The sequence below is a fragment of the Anguilla rostrata genome, chromosome 4 (assembly GCF_018555375.3).
Source record: "Anguilla rostrata isolate EN2019 chromosome 4, ASM1855537v3, whole genome shotgun sequence".
Lineage (NCBI taxonomy): Eukaryota > Metazoa > Chordata > Actinopteri > Anguilliformes > Anguillidae > Anguilla > Anguilla rostrata.
The window spans coordinates 54,704,417-54,721,778 of NC_057936.1; the positions used below are offsets into that span (position 1 = coordinate 54,704,417).

The 17,362-nt window shown below is 45.0% G+C and overlaps 1 protein-coding gene across 1 annotated transcript; it reads left to right on the top strand.

Annotated features, from left to right (window-relative positions):
• Positions 1–5,602: 5,602 nt before the first annotated feature.
• Positions 5,603–16,070, top strand: stil (STIL centriolar assembly protein). The gene is made up of 17 exons (XM_064333249.1): positions 5,603–5,938; positions 6,305–6,392; positions 6,592–6,699; positions 6,874–6,989; positions 7,219–7,406; positions 7,971–8,221; positions 8,316–8,399; positions 9,290–9,376; positions 9,978–10,125; positions 10,233–10,342; positions 11,127–11,253; positions 11,402–12,484; positions 12,627–12,801; positions 13,067–13,268; positions 13,526–13,673; positions 14,096–14,397; positions 14,490–16,070. Exons 1-17 carry the CDS (start codon positions 5,929–5,931, stop codon positions 15,208–15,210), a joined length of 3,948 nt encoding a protein of 1,315 aa, XP_064189319.1. The 5' UTR covers positions 5,603–5,928; the 3' UTR covers positions 15,211–16,070.
• The last annotated feature ends 1,292 nt before the right edge of the window (positions 16,071–17,362 follow it).

The window sequence follows — 17,362 nt, forward strand, 5'->3', positions numbered from 1 at the left end:
ATTGGTTGTCCCAAAGTTCCAGACCGAGTGCTAGCACGAGGCTATTGGTGGAGAGGTTGAAACCCACCTCCCCTTGTGGGAGGAGCTACGTAACTCTACCCTTGAATTTGAGGGGAAAAAAGGAGAGAAGGAATCCTAAATGTAGAGCGCAAAGGAAGTGCACAAGTCTCCAAGCACATATTCCAGCTGCCCAGGAATTTCCTTTGTTTATTGAGGATTTAACAGGGCTGATTTGCAACATTTAATCTTCTCTTCTAAATAAAGGCTTAAATGCATTTGAGAAAATGCACGAAAAGGACAATCACACAATCCAATTAAAATGATAATTACAGCAAGTCTCTGTGAAATCTCTTGTGTTTGTCTTTTGGGAGGGGTGGGTTATAGATCCGTTAAGAGCAGCAGGGGCTAATTTAAAACAGAACTGGAGGTAATAAGAAACTATGTGCTCCAAATATTACACTCTACACAGCCAAGGATGCACAGCTGGGTTAATACATTCTCAAATACTGAAGCAATTATTACAGACCTCCACACACTATGGGAAACATTTGTGTGCATTCCACATGAAAAAACTGACTCCAAATCAGACCCCACAGCCATCCAGCTGTTCAATTAAGGTTTGTACAACAATACGCTGAAATCATTCAACTTAGTTTTTTCTCTGCAGTGCTTGACTGGCCTCTGCTAGCATTCTAACAAGTTAAAAAATCCCTGCTCCCTCCTACACATTTTCTAACAAAAACACTATTGTGCTTTTGAGAGCAGCCCTGGTACTGGGAGCCTGACTCAACCTCACCCCGATGCCTCCACTTCCTTCTCTAGGTCAGGAACGCGGGCAGTGTGTCTGTACAAACTCTCTCTGAGGCGTACTCTACTATCTACAGAAAGTTACCCAAAATGTACAATTCAGTACAGCAGTTACAGGAGAAGCACTTCTCCTGAAAGTCATTCTTGACCTAATTTAAGCACCAGGGTAAAGCATTTTTGGATAACAGGCAGACAGTAGTAGGACTGATATTCAAAGAGAAAATATGTAGGAGAACAGTTTACTTGAACATGCCATTTGGAGGGTCACAATAACATACAAATACTGAGCATATTACATATTTCACAGAAATGACCATATGCTGTCAGCTGCTTGGCAAGGTTCAGATACTGTTGGCTTGTGGTAAAACTACTCTCTGTAAGGTGCACACACCCAAGTGCAAATGGCACTGAGGTCATCACATTCCTGTGTGGAAAAAGTGCAATAACACTTGAAATTCATAATGAGGTCAAGAACGACAGATTAGTGAGGTAGGTCATTTTTCCCCCAAGGCACACCAGTCATAATTTTAAAACACAGCGATGCACCAAAGGACTAAAGACCTTTCACTCTTCACCATCCTTATGATGTAATTATCTTCACCAGAAATACCCCCTCTGATGTAAGACTATGCCACGATTAAGTGATCCCAGTTTCAAATATATGCAAATATGGGAACGTTTAGTCCTATATGCAGTACCTCCAGATACAACTTGTTGTGTCAGGTCTCTCACTGTTCAATTTTTGATTGTAATTGATATATGAATGAACAGAACTCCTCGCAGTGACATAAACAGCATTGTGTGCATGGCACATGGTGCACAATCATTCTAAATAGGAGTGTTTTCCATTCTCATGTGTTTTGCGAAATCTCATTCATTAAAGTACTGATGTAGCTGACTTAACAGGTGCCTAAATGTTAACATAAAACATGTACTGCCTTCAATTCTGATATTTAAAATGAATTTTAAATTAATGTATTATTGTTACACAAATTAAAACGAATGTAAGTATGGCTGCAGTGATCGATGAAGCAAGAGTATCCCTCAAAGCTGAGTAGAAGAGAGAAAATTTTTTTTATTCCCATTCAATCTCCATGTTCTTTATAACTTCAGTTAGCTTCCTCTAGGTCAGCTTAAACTTGCACTCAGCATACATTTTAAAGAGAGGAGCAATTCTCTGTCCTGCTCTATTGAAAGATTAAATCTTAAACTGACTTCTGATGCAGCTGGAATGGATCTGACATTACATGTTCCTCCTGAGGACATTTCAGTGGAACTCCAGACAGCCATGGTCAAGCACATTTTCGACCAGTGAGAACACAGAATTTCACTATGAAATTCACAGTGTTTAGGTTAAAGCTGTCACTATTTAAGACAGCTGAGTTCCTTAAGTGTACATTATTACGGATTTTGTTTTTCACATGTTTACAAGTCTTGTCTAGGTTTATATACCATATGAATGGTTGTACAGTTTAAAAATTCTCATAAACCCTGGATAAGAAGATTCTCCTCACCTTGAACGAGCAAATGAAATGTAAGGGAGATAGGAATGCCACACGCTGTGTAATTTGTTATGCAGTGGCAAATTTGTTTAGATACTGAGGTTCCAGCATGGATCAGAGATTTCACAGGCCCCTGACGTGGTGTTGCACAACATGACGTCAGTCTGAGACTCTTGATTGGAATACGAGATTGAGGATTTAGCGGTATTTGGTGGATCTGATCTCTTCGCCCCCGTAAACACCACGTCCAAATTCTTGGAAAATCTGTCAGATATACAGGAGCCATCCAATCATTAATGTTGAATTTTTGTACAGTAAATTAATTTGAATCATTGTGCACTCAAAGAAAAGTTTGCCGCTGACAATACGTTTCATTCACTAATAGTAGAGGCCCTGAATTTTTTATTTTGCATTCTTTTTTTTTCACTTTGCACTCAGTCTGAACCAGCAAACATTTCACTCCAGGATTTCATTTTTCAATTCAAGTTCACATCAATTTTCAAATGTAATTATACCCTTGACAAGCTGGACCCTTTTCATTCACAATTTTTAAGTGCAGTTAAAATTCAGATAGCCTGTTTTGCTGAATATAAATTGGCAACAGCGTGGTATTAGTACCTCTGATGAAAGATTTTATTTTTAATGCAATCCAGCGCACAGGGAAACTGAAACATTTTCATAAACTACAGTAAGTCTACAGCACATATATTACTGTCCCAACAGGAACATTTAACTCATGTACTGTACAGGCTATGACAACCTATATGCAACCAAAAAGGAATAGACTACCTAAATCCATTACCTCAGCAAATTGTTTTCTTCGGTGAAGTAGATCACGATCGTCCGGAAATACAGGTGGATCGGTAGTCCTGCTCAAAACTGACAGCACCATGAAAATTCTTAGCTCCTGACTGTCTTTAGTAGGAACATGCAGCACTTGATGAGTCTGCGGAGGTGGAGGCTCTGAGTTGGATTTCCTCTCTCTCACTCAGTCATAGGCTGTCCGTACCGATATGTGCTGTCCATTTACTGAAGCTAGTTTACCCAGGGTCACCAAGTATTTCTATTTCGCACGCATCTCTCTCTCTCTCTCTCTCTCTCAATATTCTGGATTGGTTTGTTAATCCTTTCAAAAAAAAAAAAAAAAAAAAATCAAGCGGATTAGGCCAGACAAAAATGAATTCTACCGCTGCCAACCACAGCATTAGATGTTGCGTAAATCTCTGCAATCTGTGAGCCAGTTCCACTGCGTACCCCTAGCAAACACGAAATAAAGCTTTGAGATTATAGTTGCTCGGACAGAAAAATGCTCTATCCATACTTCCATCCTCGTTGATATGTGCTGATGATAAGGGTAGTCTACGTTTCAACAGTAATACCTACACAAGCCGAAACAATTTTTATTCCTGCAGAGATTATCGAGAGGAAAACACAAAATGTAGTGGTTACAATAAAGATGGTATTTTCACAAGTAAATACAAAGCGAGCTATTTTTTTTTTTTTTTTGTATAGTTAACACTTGTGTATTTTTTTCTTTAATGGGAAGGAAATGAGGAATGACAAGTTTGATTTCTTTCTTGTTTTGTTTCTATTTGTCGTTCATCATCTGTAATAATATGATCTGCTAAGTGCTTAATATTTTTTTATTTATGGTTTCTTTATATATAGGCCGAATAAGGCAAAGATTAAAAATAACTGAGAATGTAAGTTAAAAACAACAAAAATCAATAGTCTACTGATGAAAACTTTGTTTCATTTTAATTCACAGATTTCACATATAAACGTGATTTATTCCCACCATGCCATCTTACTTTCATTGTTGGATGTGAACTCAGAGGTGCAAGGGCAACCATTAGCCACTGGTTATTATTGTTTGGAATTGAGATAAATACAATGTATTGAGAACCTTTGCATAAATGTAACTTCTCTGGACTATTGCTTCAAAATCCCAATAATGCCTGGGGTACAGGCTAACAGTTTCACAGGTAACAGAACAAAGCTTTTGCTAACATTGACAGGCTGTGTCTGTGAAACAAGTTACAATTAACGGACAAGCAATTATACTGTAGTTTATAAGAGTCAGTCAGCCTGTGTAGGGTATTCAATTTTACATAACTTTAATATTTTAGCCTATAAATTAGTCACGTTGGCAGAAGATCTTTAGCAGCAAAATGCCCCATTAGATATGTCCTATTCCAAAAAATGTTTTCTGTTTTTTTAGAATAAAAAATCATACGGCTATGGAATGTTCTTATAATTATGCAGCAACAGTACCAGGAATGTTCTTAGCTACACAGCAGTTGTCCAGCTGCTGACGGACTAAAAATGGCCCAACCGAATCATTCAATTTGCTGTAAAGCAACGCCTCCTAGTGGTAGCCTGCATGATACGTTTTTTAAAAACAGTGAATTCAGTAAAACTGAAGCAAGCCCATATTCTTCATAATAGGATTTGTCATTGAATTTCTGTGATCTCATAATGTATTTAGTTATATATTTGTTTGTTTTTTAACGATTTCTATTATGTTATGGTGTTATATTATTTAGTTTGTTTTATGTAGGCCTACAGGTACATTATTTTTCAACCTCATTTTGTATATTGCACAGTCTGTAACAATTCTGTTCTTTACAACTGCATGATGCCTGTTTTTGATTGAGAAAAATGATAAATGAATAAAAGGTCAGAATGAAGAGAATAAAGAATGAGATCTAGACAAAAATCGTGAAGACATTGTAGCATGAAGAACTTGTAACTGTGAATGTCAGTATAGTGTACAGAGCAAATAAAGAGGTTTAATATGAAGTGAAGTCTGCATGCAAGATTAGATTGCAAAAGCAGAGACGAACTGTGAAGCAGGGTTCTAAATTATCCCTGTTTCACGAGTAGATACATAACCTTATTTATTGCGCCGTGAATTTCGCCTGACCACGCCCTCGTTAGGCTACATTTCAAACCGAGCCTAAAATCTGCAACCCTCAGATTTTCCACCTCGATTTCATACTCAAAATAGCCCCTTTGAGTGAGTTAAATCGCGGACAGGGCAACACGATCTTTGTGTCCCGTGCTTTCCCTGCTGTCAAACAAGACAATATCTTAATTCTGTATTTAGCACACGGCTTACAGTTCGCGAGTTACATCCAGCAGGATGTGAAGTCGGAGCAGTTAACACTTCGCTCCGTTCGAAAAAACCGGTGGGCTGGGCGGGTAAGATCCAAGCCGCTGATTCGCAGAGGGTTAGACTGTCATGAATTGCTATTGGATGAAAATCTTGCCCCGCCATTGGAGCCTAGAAACAGCGCCACAAATTTACATTTGACTTCACGCAACTAATCTATTGAATTTGTAGTGGGTTTACTACCTCTGTTGGAGTGTTATTGTGGATCTTTAATTCTAGGAATCGTTAAGACAGCAGCCTCCGATTATTCCCGCGTTTGCTACCGCTCTGTCCAACTGTGGCTTTATTGAATCAGTCTTATCAACGAATTTAACTTACTGTCTGCAAGAGGGTTGGAACAAGACTAACGTTAGCGCTTTAAGGCATCTGGAGAGAGGTGACATGGCTTGTTGCTAATAAGCGAAAATCACGGATTCTTTTCTGCCCAATGAACAAACCTGACAGATGTGTACTGGTAAGACTAGACAACACCGAAAGCTGACTAGCTAGATAAGTGTTGCTAAATTGCGTGTTTATAGCGTGTTACAGCATTACAACAATCGGACTAGCTAGCTACCCCATTATAGCTTGACTACCTCGCTAGCTAATGTTAGCTGACTAGCTGCGCTTGCTGAAGTTTCAGTCTTCGTTAGCCGGCCTCAGGTCGGATTGCTAAATTAACTAGCATATTATGCGGACAAATGTGATGTCTAAAAAACATTCTTTCTCGATTGGGCCTTGTAGATTATGACTGATGGTGATCGCTTGTTAGTATGTACTGTTTTGCCAACGTTTAGCAATTCAAAACAAACCTAATTGCAGCGTGTTTTCTCGTTTTAAGAAATGAGTGTTCCAGTGAACTTTAGAGGACTGCCTCCCCACATACTGGAGGGTGCTTACACGAAATCTGATCAACCAAGAATATCCAGGTATCAGAATTCATTTTCTTAATTCGTACTGTGTCTAGCTAATTTTTCCATGTCATAGAAGGTTATCCCGGAAGGGAACACCATAGTCATAACTGGTAAGATAGTTTGTTAATTGTGTTATGATCGCTCTGGTAGCGTTATAGTTTAAAATCACGTCACTTTACAAAATATGAAGTGTGCTTTATTTTCCCTCCAACAGGACATCAGATAATAACCCCACTCCTCTCACCTTTCCCAAATCCAAAGTTGCCCTCTGGGATCCCACTCCCAATGGGGATGTGGTTAGCCTACACCTCTCCTATTACAGGTGAATAATATTTTACCTATGACAACGAGTTCTAATAATAACAAGCCACCATAAGTGTTGACTGATCCACCATTGTTATTTCGCATTAGCTAAAAATGTCAAGATTTACAGAATGAACAGAAACCAGAGAACTGATTATCTGTATCGAACTCTCTTTGGTACTGTGCCGTGCAGGAACCCTACGCTACTTGTGACAGAGAAAGCACTTCGTTTAGCCCATCGACATGCGCGACAGAGTAACAACCCAACATTTTCATGCTACTTATTGGGGGCCTTGTCTGTGGAAAATGGTGAGTTTTGTAACCATTTCCCCTTTGTAATTTGAGCCCCTGCTTTTACCTAGACCTAGCTTACCCAGGGTAGACAAAGAATGCACTTTGAGTACACACCTGAATGTGAACAATTGTTGAAATGAAACTAGCTGGCATCAGTTTTCTTTGTTTTCTCCACTTTTTTAACGATTTTCCTGTTCTCTTTGCTGGACTGATCCTTTGACTTTAATTGGCTTTCGTCTTCTAGATGAGGAGAGTGTGACCTTGAAGCTGGACCGCTTTGACCCGGGTCGAGAACAGCCAGGTTCCTTAGGAAAGGCACCTACTGCCGTGTTACCTGGGGACTTCTTGGTACCCTGCACTGTCTGTACACAGTCTGTGCTGTCCACTGACACCATGGTTCACTCTGCTGATGATTTCCACATCTCCTTTAAGGTAATGGCAATGGCAGGAATATACATTTATTGAAGTAATAAACAATAAATCAGTGTTTGAGATTCTCATCTCTTAAATCCTTCTTTCAGGTCAAATTCAACCCCCAAGGTTACTTGTTTGCTTTTTTCTTCAGAAATTAGTCTGATTTATATTTTTCCCCTCACAGAAACAAAAAAAAAGTGTCATTGTGTAACTGTTAAGCCAGGTAATCTGTTTTGTTAAATTTCAAGCTTCAACTGCTTTCTCCCATTTTGAAGCTGCTTGAGAGACTAGTTGCCATGGGTAACGGCAGCCACACATTGACAACCTCAGCTTGGCAGTTACTGCAACCTGTCGCCAACAGGTGTTTGGCCCCTCCCATAAAACGGATAATTGTTGTTGCCCGGTGTTTGTTAGACACTGCATTGCTGGATACGTACCTCTGAGACATTTAGATATCATTATAGGTTTGCTGAATTTCCATTCTAACACCTGCTACTGATTAACGAATGCAGCTGATATTACAATGGGAGGGATGTGCAATTTTGTAAATTCTGTTAAATTCTCTAAAATTCTGTTTGCCAGATGCTTCAGCATGGCTGTTGTAGCAGGGAGGCTATGGAGCTGTCGAAGCTGCTCACCCTCCGGGCTCACATCGGCTGTTCCGAGCACTCGGACAGTGTGGACTTCAGTCTGAACTGGGTGGCCGTCACAATTGCTAACACGCTGGATGCCGTCCCCGTGAGGCCGGTGCCCATCATTCCCACCGCTCTGGCCCGGAACCTCAGCAGCCCGGCCAGCCTGGCCCAGCCGCTGAGCGCAAGCCGAAAGCAGGGGTGAGGGCATCGGTTAGCGTCTCTGCTTTCTGCCTGCCAAGCACGCAGAATCAGCCGGTCATTTTGTCATGGCCTCTTGCCGTTCCTGCTGCAGGTTTCTGACTATGGATCAGACCCGCAAGCTGCTGCTGCTGCTCGAGTCGGACCCAAAGGCCTACACTCTGCCTCTAGTGGGAGTGTGAGTATGCTTTACGGTTGTTTCAGTAGTTGTTGGTGGATCACTTATCAGTGTGTTTCTGCCATGTTTTTACACTAGTTTGCTTTTAGCTATACCTCAATATGAGATGGCTTTCAAGATATTCCTCTCAGCTCCATAGCAGGCTTAGTGGCTGTTGGTTGGCTCACTGTGCTGTTGTGGTGTGAAGAATTGAGAGGCCTTCTTTACAAACACCTCCAATAAACTCAAAATACTGAGAATGTCTGAGTTTTGTGATATTACATTACTGGGAGAAACATTACAACATAATGGCTGTCATTGAATTGTGTAATGAACAATGCTTACTTAATGTGCTAGAATTTGAGTATGGCAGCAATAATAAATACACAAGAGACCCTTCGCTGCTCTCTCCATATATCCTGGGCACACAAGCAACTTGCACATCGTCTACTGTGAATAGCCTGTGCTCATAAAATTTAAAAGGGGTTACCTTTGGCATGTGTTTCTGTGCCCTTTCACACTAGCTGTTAACACTGCAGTTGAGCTCTGGTGCTTTTAGTATGGATCATATGTCTGAGTTCAAATGCCTTTCACTGATGCTGGCATACCTGCAAAAAGTACTGCTGTTGCACAGCTCAGAGCTGACGTGATTCGGCCCAGGTACTCTTGAATTTTACCGCCGAGAACCTGACTCTAGCCTGCCTTTGTTTAGCTGCGCCACATAATCTGGGTATTCGTTTTGTTCAAAGTGTTAAGGCGACTCTTTAAGTGTAGTGAAACGCCTTAACGCTGAATGGGTTTGTAGCTGTCGCGGCGCTGCGACAGTTGTCGGGGCCGATTACGTTGGCGTCGCCGCCCGGTTTGATTATATACGTGCGGGCTCATCCTGTGACTTTCTCTCCCGGCGGCAGATGGCTGAGCGGAATCACGCACATCCATAATCCCCAGGTGTGGGCGTGGTGCCTCCGCTACCTGTACAGCTCCTCTCTGCAGGACAAGTGAGTTCTGCTCCCATCTGTCTCGTGTCTGTCTGGCGCAGGCAAAGGCTGCACGCCTAACCGTTTTTCGCAGTGACATCTGTGCTGGATTCTCCGTGTGTTAAAATTGCATGGCGCTGCTGAGGAAACTAATGAGCACAGCAGGATATAAACTGAAAATAAGTATGGTCTTTGCATCAAGTCATGGGTGCGTATAAAGAAGTAAACACTTTCCGTAAGAATTTCAGTAGTAGAGTCTTGCGCTTGGCAAAAGAAGGAATATTGACGAATGTGAATGCTTTCCTTAATTAAGCTACTAAGATTTGACTTGGGGAAAAAAAAGGTAGATTTACATTTAGCCATTTTTCAGACATTCTTACCCTGCGTGAGTTACACCAGTGCATAACGAGAGTCATTTTTGCTCCTGTATTGATTGATTGCCTTTTCAGGGTTAGAGGAAGAATTATCCAGTTTTCCCCCTAAATTGTCTCAATTAGGTTTTTTTTCCCCCTCTTCTGGCCCTCCCTGTTTTGATTCCTCCCGTAACGAAGACCTAGCCTAGCCTCGGCGCGAGCTCTTGGTTCCGGCGGTTTCTGAAAGGCGCGCGGCGCTGTCGTTGCAGGGTGATGTCGGAGGGCGGGGCCTTCCTGGTCGTCCTGTACTCGCTGACCCACAGGGACCCCGAGTTCTACCAGTGCCAGCTGTGCAGCGGGCAGCAGGAGATGGGCTTCCAGCTGCTGACGGGCACAGACGCGCTGACCCTCTACAAGGTCTCTGGAGCCTCGCTGAGATTCACTCTCACCCCTGGCTTTTTACAAGCACAGCTTTTATATTGCATTCAGTTTTACTGTCATTGACGCGGCGTTTCTTTTTGAAGCACGTGGAGGTGTCAGAAGGAAGGGCTCTGCAGTTTGAGCTGAGCGCTGAGCACCAGAACCAGGAAACCGAGTTCTTCAAGGAAGTGGTGTCCCGCGCGTCCCTCAGCAGGTAGGGCCGCTTCCCCACTCACCTTCCTTCACCTTCTCTGGAGCCCAGCCCTCCCGTCAAATCTCCAGAATTTGGTTAATCTTGACTTGAAAAAAATTCATTTCCAATAATCTTCCTAATTTGAAGGGGGAGAAACTAAATGCATTGGATACAGGCCATGTGATCTGTGAGGTGGATTCCTTTTACGTCATCACATTGCATGTTCACTCGTCTGCCCTGAATGATCACTTTCTCTAATTGTGGTTACCAGTTGCCCTTTAGTGAATTACAGTCAGCTATTATTGTGTCCCCCAATAGCTCATTGTAATTATTTCTCTCACAATATTTCACTCCGCAGTCCTTTGTCTATGGGTTGGCAGAATTTTGCTGTTCAATATCAGATCACACAAATTTGCATGGTCCACACTGTGGACCCCCTTAGCAAAGCATTTCAGGATTTTTCACCATGTGATGTTGATTGAGTTTTACATAGCTGGGTAATTTTAATTAAGCTGATAGTCTCTCCAGTGAGAAGTACAAACGATTATGTAAAAGCACCTGGGGGTTTAATGTTGCTCCATATTCCCTGGTGGGCATGATAAGCTCACAAATCTGTTGTGTGTTTGTGTTTCCTCCACTTTGGGTTTGCAAAGTCTGGCAATAGGAAGACAAAATGCATACAATGCCATGGTATCTATGAAGTACTGTGTTGCTTTTATAAAAGTTTGCAGAGTTGGGCTGTATGGACCAGTCCGCAAACAGGAACAGAACTAATTAAGCTTATTACTGCCCGTGTCATGATCAGGAGTGCAGCAGCGTCAGCAACAGCCTCTCCTCAGAGCAAGCTCTCCATCAGTGATCACGACTCTGGAGTGGAAGACGAGGACCTCTCCCCCAGGCCATCCCCCAACCCTCACCCCCTCACTCAGCAGGTGTGTGTGTGTGTGTGTGTGTGTGTGTGTGTGTGTATGCATGTGTGCACCTGTGCAGTGTTAAGTGGCTCTCTTTAAGAACTGATAGCTTTAGTTTCAGATCGGTGTCATAAATGTTTATATTTTATTAGAATCTTTGTGTTTCCAGGCAAAGCGGGTCCAGCCGTCGGTGCCCGAGCTGTCTCTGGTGATGGATGGCAGTTTCCTGGATGGGAGAAAGGCTGCGGCCCACGAACCGGCTGTCCCCCTGGGACACGCGGGTCCTCCCGCTCTGCAGCGCAGGGGCAGCGGGTCTCGAGCCCCCGATCAGGTCCAGCCTAACGGCCCGCCTCCCATCAGGAGGCCCCTCACCGCCGTCATCCCGCTGGGAAAGGGCGTGAAGGGCCACACCAGCCCCCCCGTCCAACAGCAGCTCCAGCCCTGTGCCAGCAGGAAGCCCGGCCCGCCCTCCGGGAGGAAGAGCACGGGGGGCTCTTCGGCCTCCTCCACGTCCTCGTCTTCGTCTTCCTCCACTCCCAGGATGGGCTGTTCCCCCAACAGCTCCCTGCACCAGCACAGGCAGCAGCCCTTCCCCGCAGCTCCGCCTCACAGGGGCGTGTCCCCGGTCAGCCCCTGCCCCCCGCACGCGTCCCCCACCCTCACCCCCCCGCCCGGCTACCGGAGCCCCAGACACAGCTCCGGCTGCCCCAACCCGCCGCCCGTGCACCCGCACCACCTCAAAAACGTCCACAGCACCCCCTCCCCCACTTCCGGGGGCGTGCCCTACGCCTGCTGCCCCCACCAGCATGGCCACGCCCCGGTTTGCCTCGGCGGCCCCTGGCAGGGCGTGTCCGGCACTCCCGCCCCGCCCCACGTGGCCCCCGGCTGCTCCGGAGGGGTCTACTGCCCCCAGTCCGAAAGCGCCGCCCCGCACCGCGACTGCTGCTGCTCGCCTTCCCAGCAGCCCCTGGGCCGCCCGCCGTCCCCTCGCCAGAGCCCCGTCTGCGCCGCCGGCAGCCCCGCGCGCCACCCCTCTCCGCACGGGGTCTACTCCCCCGTGGAGGAGCACGGCCCCCACGGCAGAGTGCCGGCGGACTGTCCGGCGCAGTGCTGCCAGGGCCCGCCCGGTTACCACGCGCTGCCGGCGGGCCCCTCCCTGCCCGTGGCCGGGGCAGCGCTGGGCCTCCTGCCCGCCGACGCCTACAGGATCCTGGTGGATCAGGACCGCCAGCTGAAGCTGCTGCAGGCCCAGGTCTGAGCCTGCATACGTTTCCCCCACATTCACATTACATCCCTTTTCCCTCCAGCCCGCTGAATCCTCCTGTACCGACCCAGAGCTCACCGTCTGCACGAGATCAGTTTGGGTTAAAGTCTGTTTTTCGGGTCGTTTCCAGATCCAGAGGCTGCTGGAGGCTCAGGCTAAAACGGCGAGCCCCTCTCCTCCGTCCAGCGCACCCCCCCCGGCGTGCTCCGAGCAGGCCAGGGCTCAGCAGGAGAGTGTGGGCTCGCAGACACAGACGGCCCCGGCAGAACAGGCCAGGAGGAGCGTCAGTGTTGCAGTGTGCACCGGTACTGCTAAGAGTCCTCGCCGCTCTAGAGTTTCCGCTCCTCTCACGCCCCGACGGCTCTATTCTTATTCTCCCACATCTGATGTTACCCTAATCAATATTGTAATGCCTGAGCTTTTCCTGGCGCGTCTCCGTGCGCTTGTCGTGCCACGTGCGCTGGTGTAATGCATCGCGGCTGTAAATGAGGGGTGCTGTGCTGGTGGCTGGCTGTAACGGTCCCGGCTGGTTCTCTCTCTCTCTCTCTCTCTCGCCGCTCTGTGACGCAGGAGCCAGCTTGTTTTGGAGCTCCCCTGCGGAAGGCTCCTCTCTCGGGGACGAGTGGCAGGCGGAGGCCAAGGCGGGGTCGGCGTGTGTGGGCTCCTCCCCCCACTCCTCGCTCGCCCGCGAAACCCCCCGCTTCGCCCGCCACGCGGACCACGCGGAGGAGGAGGGGGAGGAGCCGAGGAGGCCACGCCCAGACACCCCCAGGTACCGCTTCTCGCAGTCGAGCCGTTACACGCTCGCAGAAAGATGCCTTGGACCTGTGGGCTCTGAGCTGGAAAGCCTTTCAAAATGATTTCCGCCTGTACTGAATTGTATGGTAACGACTAGCCTTAGCGTCTGCTCGATTTGTAAAAGGGTTTTTGGGGGGGGGGACTCATGCTTCCCAGGTGCGGACACACTTATGTGTTCAGTGGCTTGTGTGTAGTTGAAGTCAAGGTGGTGAACGTCTGTGTGTTTTACAGCACTGCATCTGGAGGCCAGGAGTTCCAGAGCCCTGTGCTGGGGGAGAGTGCCAGCATGTGCTATCAGTCCCAGTCTCCGGTTAGAGACGGCCCTTGTCGGGAAGCTGGAAGCGAGGAACAGGAGCAGAAGTTTTATCAGGACCTGTTGGTGAGTTTCATTCTGAATTCGTCAACTTGATTTTTAGTATCAAATATTTTTTGCTGATATTTGAGTATAGTGGATGTGGCTGAACGTTTGGAATATGGAATCTGAAATGTTATTGGTGGTGGTAACCCATGTCAGTACTCCTACACATCAGGAGTATTTTCTTTATCTTTCTGGAATGCTGTCTTGTAAGGCCATTGTATGTATCTTGCTTTGAGTTGTTCGTATTAATGTCTGCAGATGGTAAATGAAAAGACCCATAAGTGTGTTCTGCTCGTGGATGAACCGATGTCATTGTTGCGTGTTCTGGTGTCTCTCTTCTGGCATTGTCATCAACCTGCCTGGAAATGGAAGGTCTTAAGGCCTTCACCACTGCATGCATGCCTAATGAAGCCAGAGTGAGTGTGAGCTTGTGCTGTCTCCAGGGCCAGGTGAACAGTCGACTCCAGGGCTGTGCAAGCGAAGATGAAGAAGAGGAAGGGGAAACCACACGGCCATCGCACTCCAAGTCGAGAGAGAGCTTCTCGCCCGCGAAGTCAAAGCCCCTCCAGGCCTTCCCCACGTCTCCCAGGCCTCACAGGCAAAAGAAGAACTCCAGTCCCAAGCATTCTGATAAGGACCAGGTGCTACAGGCTACCCTCCGACAGCTGAAGCAGCTGGGCGTGACCCTGGAGCTGGACTCTGCCAGCCCCAGCAAGGCCATCCGCACCACTGTAGACAGCGCTAGGTACGGTGTTCCCTTCTCCACGTTCTTCTGCTTATTTCTGTTTGACTCCTTTTGTCAGAAAAGTTTGATTGTGTACGCATTTTTCCTTCCAGCACACTGGCCTGCATAAACCCTGAAGCGGTGGTTCCCAGGTTGACTCTCTCAGAATCGGTAGGGGCCAGCATGTGGGGCCCCAGTGGCAGCACGGATCTGAGCTTGGAGGCTAACGCCATCGCGCTGAAGTACCTCAGCGACTCCCACCTCTCCCAGTTCTCAAGGGGGGCCCGGCTGGCAGGTCCGCTAGAGGCCCACAGTGCCTTGCTCTCAGGGAAAGCCCCAACAGAAAAGAGTGGTGTGGGGCTCAGCATACTGTCTCCTAGCAACATGTCCTTTGCCACCAGGAAGTACATGAAGAAATACGGGCTGATGGAGGGCGAAGAGAGCAGCGAAGAGGAGGAAGTGGTCACTGATGAAGAGGAAGACAGGGGAGCTCAGCAGTCAGAGGTCCCGGGGAACTTCATTGTGGGACATGGTGGAAAAGAGGAGAGGAGTTTGGTCCTTAAAAACATCACAAATGAGTTGCCTCACTCCATTCCTCTGCCCCTCCAGAAATCTCTGGATACGCAGAGCCAGCTGCTCCGAGATTTGCGGCCGAAAATGCAGCGCCTCTCCCATGGTGGCAGAAGAAGCCCGCAGAAGGAGAACAGTGCGCCCCTGGCCCCGCCAAAACCACAGCCTGGACTGGCGGAAGCCCAGAGGACCTCCGGGTCGGAGGAGTCCATGGGCAACTTCCTAGACCTGAGCCGGCTTCGACAGCTGCCCAAACTCTTCTGACCACTGACGATTAGCACAGTGAAACAACAGGGGGAAAAACTTTGACTTATTGAAATTTAATCTTTACTAGCTCAGGTTTTAAGGTGTTTGGGAGTACTTCAACAAATTTGTTTACTGCAGATTTCCTGAAATCTATGATCTCAGTCTGAGTAGTGTAAAACTATTTGTCTTGTTCAGGACTGACATGGTCAAAGCCATTTATGCAGCACTAATAGTGCTGTACGGCAGTAAGTACAGTCCAGTCATTGAAACTTAAAGGAATCGTTCCCTTTCTGGAGGTTTTTAATATCGTCTCAGTTTTTGTGTATTTTCTTGATTGGCCCACAGTTTTTGTATGCGATGAAGGTTACTTTTGATATTTACAAAAGTTTCTGACAACTTTGCTTTATAATGGTTAGTACAGGCCAATCACAAATTTGTGGTTTAAAGCAAAAAATGCACATGACGTAACTTCAGAGCAGCATGTGCAGTGATGTTATGTCTCCAGAGGCTATACATATGAACACAATAAATTATAGCGTTCATTCATTATTATAAACAGATACCTCTTTCTAAGTTTTATCGGTTTTTCTGTCATTAATCGCAGCAGTCTCCGGTGGCATATCGTATTAAATGGTTCCAGTCCAAAATAAGGTTAAATGTAATTTTAAAAAATAATATAAAATTATAATAATTAGATAATACACACATGTATACATACCTCTGCAGGCATATTGTCACTATGCAAGCTAAATTACCTTAAGTGTGTGTTTTGCTTTAAACAACAAACATGGGATTGCCTCATACCAGCCATTGTAAAGCCAGCAGGCCAAAATATCAAAAATATTCTTTGTTGTAGACAACAATGGTCTGGAGCAATCTACACTAAAACTAAAATGATATATATATAAAAAACTACAAAAGTGAACTATTCCTTTCAAATGGTTTACATGTAAGCTTCAAACTTGATTGTATAGTGATTGTGTATTTACTTTTAATTTGTGTTTTTTATGTATAAAACCTCACTTACTCTATCTATGGTTGTTATATTCTGTCTATTTTTACACTGTTGTCATTATACGTAATTCTAGTAGAACAAGTACAACTATTTCCTATTGAATTACAAGAAATATCCCAGTTGCCTTAGAACCTTTTTAAAAATGTATCTTAAGGGTCAGGTGCAAGATTTTAAGTCTTGCCAGGGTGCCATGATTTACCAGCAGTCCTTATTTGTTTTAAAATCACTGTGGCCTCCAGCATTTCAATGTATGTTTGTCTGTGACATGGTTAACTTGTGTTTTTGGTGCTTTTATCGGAAAAGAAATGCAAACATTGCGCACATTGAGTGGATATGGGGGGGGGTTTAACTTTTGTGCCCAGGTTATGAATGACTGTCTTTAAAAGGACTGCAGTAAGATTGGCTTTCCAAACAATGACGAAGAAGAAGGATAAAGGTGTATCTTCAAACTGCCCTTTTTTCCTCTCACAAATTTGTTTGTTGTGAATAAATCAGTATTATAGCTTTATTTTGTTTAAGTTTATGTGCTTATTTAAGACTGTGTGTGTTTGTTATATTCAGCATTTATGTGTTTAAATAAAGATCTTGATTCTTTTTTAAAAAATTGTCGGAAGCATTTTCTTGGAATAAACTGATGCACAATGCAACATAGGCTACTTTCGTTTAAGTTAAATGTACTGTAAGGAATGCAAATCAATTGCATACCATTGCCAACTAGTGGTTGCTTGTACTGCAAAGATAAAAATGTTAAAATAATTAAAAACCAGAAGCACAGTACTGAAACTGGATGGGTATGTGCCAACATGTATAAATTTTGCTCTTGAGGTTAGATTTTTTAAATTATTTGTCCCATAGGCAATTATTTCAGCGAGTCTCATTGAAATAAGTCTCTCACTTCTGAAGATATTAATTTTTATTTCTTTAATTCCTTCATTTTCGAATCCCCATCTGCAACATCTCCTGTTAATTTCTGTGTGCAGACTACAACATGCTGCTGCTGTCGCCACTTTACATTGCTTTTCCAGTGACCTTCAAATTAGTTTTAAGCAATAACTGGATAATGGTTAAGTACAGAGTATGACTAAGGGTCTTGTAAGTCAAGCCAAGGCTTTTATCACTTTGTTTTTTGTATTAACAAAGCTTTCTTGTGCTTGC

Excerpts from the sequence above, each read along its gene's own strand:
- stil (XM_064333249.1), top strand. Across the intron at positions 8,222-8,315 it reads AGCGCAAGCCGAAAGCAGGG|GTTTCTGACTATGGATCAGA; the intron begins GTGAGGGCATCG and ends TTCCTGCTGCAG. Across the intron at positions 10,126-10,232 it reads ACGCGCTGACCCTCTACAAG|CACGTGGAGGTGTCAGAAGG; the intron begins GTCTCTGGAGCC and ends TTCTTTTTGAAG.